The sequence below is a fragment of the Bufo gargarizans genome, chromosome 2 (genome assembly GCF_014858855.1).
Source record: "Bufo gargarizans isolate SCDJY-AF-19 chromosome 2, ASM1485885v1, whole genome shotgun sequence".
Taxonomy (NCBI): domain Eukaryota; kingdom Metazoa; phylum Chordata; class Amphibia; order Anura; family Bufonidae; genus Bufo; species Bufo gargarizans.
In genome coordinates this window covers 602,513,825-602,523,516 of record NC_058081.1, presented here as the reverse complement: position 1 = coordinate 602,523,516, position 9,692 = coordinate 602,513,825, and the positions used below count along the sequence as shown (strand labels likewise).

General features: G+C 46.9%; 1 protein-coding gene across 1 annotated transcript in view; it reads right to left on the bottom strand.

The window, feature by feature from the left end:
- Positions 1–1,924: 1,924 nt before the first annotated feature.
- Positions 1,925–9,692, bottom strand: part of LOC122928764 (gastrula zinc finger protein XlCGF17.1-like) — a 29,126-nt gene continuing 21,358 nt past the window's right edge. The window contains exon 3 of the mRNA XM_044281954.1: positions 1,925–3,445. Coding sequence (XP_044137889.1) covers positions 2,469–3,445 — 977 coding nt within the window. The 3' untranslated portion in view covers positions 1,925–2,468. The remainder of the gene's footprint in view (positions 3,446–9,692) is intronic.

Here is a 9,692-nt window from a genome sequence, read left to right as displayed (position 1 = left end):
AATATAGGTAAGAACAGAAAATACTCCATTATCATGTAAGCAATCTCTCTAATGGTTTCTTTAGGGTAGGTATGGTAAAGGCCTTGAACTACAATCCATTCTCTGTTATATCTTTTATTCACTATACTTCATGTGGCTATTGTTATATTTGTAGAAAATATAAGGTAGTAGGACACACAGGTGCTCACAGTCAAGTAGTATCACCCTACTACTGATTGAGAACAAATGTATATATAAAAAGACTGGGCACATCTGAGGAAATTTGGTCACTCTATTTATTAGTTGGGCTAAAAACATAGCCAAAAAAAGAAAAAGAAAAAGGGAATGAAATAATGTACTCGATTGGCGCTTCAGTAAATAGGTATATGTTAGACAGTAGAATAAATAGAATGCAATATATACCACCAATGTATAGGTGATGCACAATAAACAGGGTATACAATATATTCAATCAGTTGACCTCCTATAAATAACTAGAATAAAATTAGGACATCAATAAAAATTACAATAAATATAGCAGCATATAGCATGTGTAGCAGCATAAATGTCTGTATAGCAGCTTGAAATTTTGTCTCCAATATAAAAAAATTGGATGGAACCGAATATATAAAGACGGCCGATTGCCTTAGATAGTCACAAGTGAGTTCGTTATCCCGCTGTCACCGAGCCTAGCGGCGTCCCGCTAGAGATGAATAATACAGTTAGTGATCGCTCTAAGGTCAGAACAATCTTACCGATTTCTGAGGACCTCTGCCGTCCTGTAGACTCTCTAATGGGATGCTTTCCCCTTGTCTTTCAGGCTGTTCGTTAACCGCGTCGGTGGGTTGTTACCCGTGGGCCAGCCGGTTCAAGTCCAGGCTCCAGCTCACCTCCACCTTCTCCCACGGAATTTAAAAATCTGTTTTTTCGGCACTTGGTCCTATGTTGATTATCTGTGGTGCACTCAGGAAGGGGACACGTTAACCCCGAAACACGTCTGGTCAGACCCCCCACCTGAATGTGAGTGCACCACAGATAATCAACATAGGACCAAGTGCCGAAAAAACTGATTTTGAAATTTCATGGGAGAAGGTGGAGGTGAGCTGGAGCCTGGACTTGAACCGGCTGGCCCACGTGTAACAACCCACCGACGCGGTTAACGAACAGCCTGAAAGACAAGGGGAAAGCATCCCATTAGAGAGTCTACAGGACGGCAGAGGTCCTCAGAAATCGGTAAGATTGTTCTGACCAAAGAGCGATCACTAACTGCATTATTCATCTCTAGCGGGACGCCGCTAGGCTCGGGGACAGCGGGACGCCGCTAGGCTCAGTGACAGCGGGACGCCGCTGCGCTCAGTTAAAGCACTGTGACTTTAGATGCACTTGCGACTTTGGTATTGACCTACCGCATAGACTGCAATATTCCATGGTGGAAATAACGGAGATTGTCTGCTGAACTTTGTACATGAACTGATGTTCGGAATGGATACATAATAACAAACTCACTTGTGACTATCTACGGCAATCAGCCGTCTTTATATATTCGGTTCTATCCGTTTTTTTTATATTGGAGACAATATTTCAAGCTGCTATACAGACATTTATGCTGCTACAGATTTCTATATTAATGCTGCTACACATGCTATTATGCTGCTATATTTATTGTAATTTTTATTAATGTCCTAATTTTATTCTAGTTATTTATAGGAGGTCAACTGATTGAATATATTGTATACCCTGTTTATTGTGTATCACCTATACATTGGTGGTATATATTGCATTCCATTTATTCTACTGTCTAACATATACCTATTTACTGAAGCGCCAATCGAGTACATTATTTCATTCCCTTTATTCTTTTTTTTTTGGGGCTATATGTGTTTTTAGCCCAACTAATAAATAGAGTGACCAAATTTCCTCAGGTGTGACCAGTCTTTTTATATATACTATTGTTATATTTGGTTTTATGAAGTTATCTATGGTTCTAATTCATATGCTCTTCAAGCTGTAACACCTCGCTCGCTCCCAGTAAATGATTGCTCAGAGATGCTGTGGTTGCAGTTGGCTACAGCATCTGATGGAATGTCAGCGATCAGAGCTATCTCCAATCATGGACGCTGCTGTGTGAAACCGCACGCATGCTTCGCCTATGGCACTCACTTAACTCTTGAGTGGGCACCATCTTTATATTCCCGACATCCGCCATACATGTATGGAGGATGTTGGGAAGGGGTTAGAACTTTTTCTCCCCTGTATGAATTCTACGATATTGAACAAGGGCTTATTTCTGAATAAAACAGTTTCCACATTCTGAACATAAACATGGCTGCACCACTGTGTGACTTCCCTAACGATTCTCAAATTTACATTCTTTAGTAAAACACGTTCTGGGAATTAATATCACTTCTCCTCGTGTGAGATTTCAGATGATTAACAAGATTTGCTTTCCGAGTATACCATTTTCCACATTCTGGGCAGGAAAATGACCTCTAACCTGTGTGAATTTTTAAATGCTCAGCAAGATAATTTTTCCTAGAAAAACATTTGCCACATTCTGAACATGAATACGGCTTCTCCCCTGTGTGATGTCTTTGATGGCTCTCAAGACTTGATTTCTGAGAAAAACATTTGCCACATTCTGAACATGAATATGGCTTCTCCCCTGTGTGATGTCTTTGATGAATTTCAAGATTTGATTTATGAGAAAAACACTTGCCACATTCTGAACATGAATACGGCTTCTCCCCTGTGTGATGTCTTTGATGGCTCTCAAGACTTGATTTCTGAGAAAAACATTTGCCACATTCTGAACATGAATATGGCTTCTCCCCTGTGTGATGTCTTTGATGAATTTCAAGATGTGATTTCTGAGAAAAACACTTGCCACATTCTGAACATGAATACGGCTTCTCCCCTGTGTGATGTAATTGATCGATATCAAGACTTGATTTCTGAGAAAAACATTTGCCACATTCTGAACATGAATATGGCTTCTCCCCTGTGTGCATTTTCTGATGCCTCTCAAGATTTGATTTATTAGTAAAACATTTGCCACATTCTGGACATGAATACGGCTTCTCCCCTGTGTGATGTCTTTGATGAATTTCAAGATTTGATTTATGAGAAAAACACTTGCCACATTCTGAACATGAATACGGCTTCTCCCCTGTGTGAACTATCTGATGCCTCTCAAAATTGTATTTATGAGTAAAACATTTGCCACATTCTGAACATGAAAAAGACTTCTTCCCTTTCTGAGCTCTTTGGGATCCAGCACCACTTCTGTGACTTGCATTCAGCATAACAGTCTTTTTTAAAGGATCAGATGGCAGATTTTTGATTTGAAGGTCTGAGGGTACAACTGGGATAATGGCACATTTTTCATATGTATCTGGTGCGACAACCGAATCATCTGCATCACAATATGTAGGTATCAGGTGTTCTCTTGTGCTCCCAGTACAGTCGTCTGTCAAGATAAAACTTTTAAAAATAATTCTTAAATAATATAATCTTTAAAATGATATTGATTTTTTATAACATAAAAATTCTGATACAAATTGCAAAACATGAAGCAAAATTCTATGATAAATTGACAAAGACAGTAGACCTCAGACCACCAGGGTCGAATACCAAGTGGAGAATCATAAAGGGACCTGCGAGTCAGTGCTATTAGGTGGTGCCCGTGTCCCTGACAGCTACATGCACTGTCGTACAGGGCAGTGGAGAGGAACAGTGCGGTGATATATGAGGAAGCCATGGCTATGGAGCCAGCATAAGGCTGGATTACCATTCCCTATTAGAATGTTCTCTTCCCTTAAAATAAAAAAATCAGCATTAAAAAGCATGTGTCAGCAGAATCAACCCTGCTAACCCAGATATACTGCTTCTCAGAATTGAACACACTGAGTGAAACAACCTCTCTCTTCTTGAAATCCAGTGCCCTGTTTTTCAGAAATTATTTAATATGCTAATAAGGTGTTCACAGGGGCGCACTGCCAAATAGGCAATGTGAGGGGATTGTCTAAGGCGGTTCCGGGTAGGGTCAATTGGGGGTTGGTGGCACGGACCTGGGCAATGAGCGCTTCCATTGTGGAAGGATTAATCTCTGCATATTAAACTGTAGGATGCCTCCCTGCTCCGCCATCCCCTCTGCAAAGCTACAGACACCAGGCCTGAAGCCCATCAGAGACCAGCGCAGCTCAGGGCACAGACCAGAAGAGGCCTTCGCATTGTATCCTGACAGCCACATGGAGGTAAGTATTTGATTTCTTTTTCTTTGCAGCATGCTGTTGGGCCAGGTCGGGTGCACATTAGGGCTGCACGATATATCGCAAAATTAATCGAATCGCGATAATCGGCAAATGCGATATGGCGATTTGGCCGACCCGAAAATGCTGAGATTATATATGAAGGGCCCCGCGCACATAACTGGTTTTGTGTGTAAAGTATGTTACTCCTGTGTGATACAATCTCTCTCCTATTGATAACAGGTCCGGCCTCTGTACTGACTGTCACGATGAATGCACTGCAGCGAGCGGCCGGCCGGCGCGGGACTGACGTCACTTAGTAACGCTCCTGCTTCCTGAAGTGGGAAGAGCGTGACTAAGTGACATCAGTCACGCGCCGGCCGGCCGCTCGCTGCAGTGCATTCATCGTGACAGTGAGTACAGAGGCCGGACCTGTTATCAATAGGAGAGAGATTGTATCACACACTAGTAAAATACTTTACACACAAAACCAGTTATGTGCGCAGTTTAGGACACATGAGGGGACACATAGGGCCATGAGGGGGACCAGCATAAGATGCTATATGTGTGTCTTATGCTGGCGCCCCTCATGGCCCTATGTGTCATAGCACACATCCCCCATAACAGCGCCCTCCACAGATCCACCCCATAACAGCGCCCTCCACAGATCCACCCCATAACAGCGCGTCCTCCGCAGATCCACCCCATAACAGCGCGTCCTCCGCAGATCCACCCCATAACAGCGCGTCCTCCGCAGATCCACCCCATAACAGCGCGTCCTCCGCAGATCCACCCCATAACAGCGCGTCCTCCGCAGATCCACCCCATAACAGCGCGTCCTCCGCAGATCCACCCCATAACAGCGCGTCCTCCGCAGATCCACCCCATAACAGCGCGTCCTCCGCAGATCCACCCCATAACAGCGCGTCCTCCGCAGATCCACCCATAACAGCGCGTCCTCCGCAGATCCACCCCATAACAGCGCGTCCTCCGCAGATCCACCCCATAACAGCGCGTCCTCCGCAGATCCACCCCATAACAGCGCGTCCTCCGCAGATCCACCCCATAACAGCGCGTCCTCCGCAGATCCACCCCATAACAGCGCGTCCTCCGCAGATCCACCCCATAACAGCGCGTCCTCCGCAGATCCACCCCATAACAGCGCGTCCTCCGCAGATCCACCCCATAACAGCGCGTCCTCCGCAGATCCACCCCATAACAGCGCGTCCTCCGCAGATCCACCCCATAACAGCGCGTCCTCCGCAGATCCACCCCATAACAGCGCGTCCTCCGCAGATCCACCCCATAACAGCGCGTCCTCCGCAGATCCACCCCATAACAGCGCGTCCTCCGCAGATCCACCCCATAACAGCGCGTCCTCCGCAGATCCACCCCATAACAGCGCGTCCTCCGCAGATCCACCCCATAACTGCGCGTCCTCCGCAGATCCACCCCATAACTGCGCGTCCTCCGCAGATCCACCCCATAACAGCGCGTCCTCCGCAGATCCACCCCATAACAGCGCGTCCTCCACAGATCCACCCCATAACAGCGCGTCCTCCACAGATCCACCCCATAACAGCGAGTCCTCCACAGATCCACCCCATAACAGCGAGTCCTCCACAGATCCACCCCATAACAGCGCGTCCTCCACAGATCCACCCCATAACAGCGCGTCCTCCACAGATCCACCCCATAACAGCGCGTCCTCCACAGATCCACCCCATAACAGCGCATCCTCCACAGATCCACCCCATAACAGCGCATCCTCCACAGATCCACCCCATAACAGCGCGTCCTCCACAGATCCACCCCATAACAGCGCGTCCTCCACAGATCCACCCCATAACAGCGCGTCCTCCACAGATCCCTCATAACAGCGCGTCCTCCACAGATCCCCCATAACAGCGCGTCATCCACAGATCCCCCATAACAATGTCATACCCAGCGGCTCATATGGGAAAATCCAAGCAAATAGACCTCTAGCACAATTCCCTTAAAATATCGCATATCGTGATCGCAATTTTTAGGGCCCTAATCGCAATCGCACAAAATTCCCATATCGTGCAGCCCTAGTGCACATTATTATAACTGGGGGTGCTTGAAAAGGGCATTTTTCCACTAGCACACATTATTTAGTGGGTGGGGCACTAGGGGGACAAAGGTTCTGCTAGGGGCACTAAAAAGGGGTATTTTTTGTACTGGCACACATTATAAGGGGGTTACTACTACTGGGGGACTAGAGGAACATGATTTGTATGGGCACAATGCTGACATTATTACTATTGGGGGCACTGAGTGCATTCTGGCAGAGATTTATTACTATTAGTGGGACTTTGGGTAGAAGTATTACTATGGGGGGGCATCCATCTCCGTGCAATTATTTTTGGGGAACATTATGTTTACACTATCAGTGTCTGGGACACTATTTGCTGAGTGCAGTTATTTTTTAGGGCACCGTGTGCCAATAATGTTTGAAGGGGCAATATCTGTTTCTACAGTACAGTATTGGGGGTGGCAGGATGGGATGTTGAGAAGGTGGGAGGATGATGGAAAAGTAAGAAACAAAGATTCCCGTTTGTGAAACTCTGCAGAGATAAGAGATGCTGAAAGAAATCATCATGGCGGTCTGGGGTGAATAGAGAAGACGAGGAAAGAGAACATCTACATCAGAGAAGACCTCACTGGATGTAAGAGGTATGTGGTGCTGTATTACAGATGTCTGCTGGATTCTGCTACAATCACTGCTTATTAAACACCAGTCTTGGGCAGTGGCGCATGTCGTAGGAGTCTCGGCAGCGTCCTGAAGCTAAGCGACTTCCTTATTTCTGCATGCTGCCTGCTTAATTATTCTGTATCTATCATATTTTGTATCTTTATCTGAGTACATTATATATAGAAACTACTGGTGTGTTTCCATTTTTACTTCTCATCGTCTGATTACCATCCCCATCCTGGTCCAGTCATCTACAGATGGGTTCCTATCTTCTGGCTTTCTTCTTACCTGCTAGTGCTGCGATATGTGCTTTGTACAGTCCTGATCAAAAGTTTAAGACCACTTGAAAAATGGCAAAAAATCATATTTAGCATGGCTGGATCTTAACAAGGTTCCAAGTAGAGCTTCAACATGCAACAAGAAGAAATGGGAGTGAGACAAAACATTTTTTGAGCATTCAATTTAATGAAAACAACAAATAAACTGAAACATGCTGTTTTTCAGCTGATCAAAAGTTTAGGACCACGCCTCCCTAAAAAAAAACAAAAAAAAAAAAAAACTGAACCCCGCCAAAACATGAACTTAGTAATTAGTAGCCCCGCCGTTTTTGCTTATCACTCCCAAAATTCGTTTCGGCATGCTTGATGCAAGCGTTTGCATGAGGTGAGTGGGAACATTTCTCCAAGTGGTGAAGACGGCCACACGAAGGCCATCTACTGTCTGGAACTGTTGTCCATTTTTGTAAACTTCCCTTCTCATCCATCCCCAAAGGTTCTCCATTGGATTTAGATCAGGAGAACATGCAGGATGGGCCAAAAGAGTGATGTTATTCTCCTGGAAGAAGTCCCTTGTCCTGCAGACATTGTCTACTGTAGCGTTGTCTTGTTGAAAAACCCAGTCGCTACCACACAGACGAGGGCCCTCAGTCATGAGGAATGCTCTCTGCAACATCTGGACATAGCCAGCGGCCGTTTGACGCCCCTGCACTTCCTGAATCTCCATTGTTCCACTGAAGGAAAAAGCACCCCAGACCATTATGGCGCCCCCTCCACTGTGGCGTGTAGAAAACATCTCAAGTGGGATCTGCTTGTCATGCCAGTAATGTTGGAAACCATCAGGACCATCAAGGTAAAAAAAAAATCTCATCAGAGAATAAAACTTTCTTGAATTTCTCATGTTTGGTGCTCTCTTGCAAAGTCCAAACGAGCAGTTCTGTGGCGTTCAAGGAGACAAAGTCTTTGAAGAAGTTTTTTGTGTTTGAAGCCCTTCAGTCTCAGATGCCGTCTGATGGTTATGGGGCTGCAGTCAGCACCAGTAAGGGCCTTCATTTAGGTCAAGGATCGTCTAGTGTCTTGACGGACAGCCAATTGGATCCTCCGGCTCAGTGCTGATGACTTTTTTTTGGGTCTTCCACTTGACTTTGTTCCATAACCCTCAGGATCATTTAATAAATTCCAAATGACTGTCTTACTGCGTCCCACCTCAGCAGCGATGGCGCGCTGTGAGATACCCTGCTTATGCAGTTCAACAACCCGACCACGTTAAAAAAAGGGAGAGTTGGGGGGCGTGGCCAACTGCCGGCATGAGCGCACGCGTTTAAGTGCAGCTCCGCTTACCCTCTGCCATTCTCCACCATCCTGACAAACTGCCGACTCCAGGCACAGATTGGACGGTGTGTAAGCGCAAGAGGAGACCCCGCACACCGGCGATGGGGCCCAACAAAGCTCAAACTGCAGCGGAGAAGCTGAAAGAGTTCGCCAGGTCTGAGGCCCAAAATGGCGCCGCGATCGCTTTCACCATCGCGCGCGGCGGTTACCCGTGGGCAGGCCGCTCAGCAAGCTGAAGCTGAGGAACCTACCGAGCCTGAATTCACCCTCAAGGCCGCCTATGATCAGCCTCTGATGGCGATTTCGTCATGCCAGTCCTCGCTCACCGGGAAGCTAGAGGAGGTGAGGGTGGATGTCAGCCTGCTCCGCCAAGACATGCAGCAGTTGCGGGATCGGGTCAAGACCACTGAGGACCGGGTATCCGCCCTGGAAGACCTGACCAGACCGATGGAGGGGAGGATGCAAAATCTGGATAGAGCGGTGGGTCAGTGGCAACAGAAATGCGACGATCTGGAAAATAGATTGCGTCGCAATAATGTGAGGATCCTGGGCCTACCTGAGAAAGCCGAGGGCAGGGATCCGGCGGCGTTCATGGAAATCTGGTTCAAGGAGCAGTTCCCTGAGGCGCCATTTACTCCTGCTTATGCTGTGGAGAGAGCCCATCGTGTCCCAGCCAGACAACCACCGCCTGGAGCTCCCCCAAGGCCACTACTGGCGCGCCTTTTGAATTGGAGGGACCGCGATGTTATTCTCAGCCAGTCTAGGAGCAAGCAAGATATACGGCATGATCATGCACGGGTCTCCCTTTTCCCGGATTTCTCGGCGGACCTCCAGAAGAGGAGGGCCACGTTTGTGGCGGTCAAACGCAGTCTCCGTGAGCTAAATTTTCAGTACTCTATAGCCTACCCAGCTGACAAAACCATCTTCTTCAGCGACCCCAGGGAGGCCGAGGAGTGGGCCTCGAGGATGGCTGCGCGTTCTCCCCCGCGCTGATTTGCTTATCGTCTGCACAGCAAGTATTACTTGTCCCCTCATGTCTGTCACATGCAGGACTTGTCTTGAGAATCTCTGACTTTATTGTGTGTTATAGAGCCCTTCTGCCATGTTGTGTAATGGCTGTGTCACTTAGCTGGTCTTAGGAGA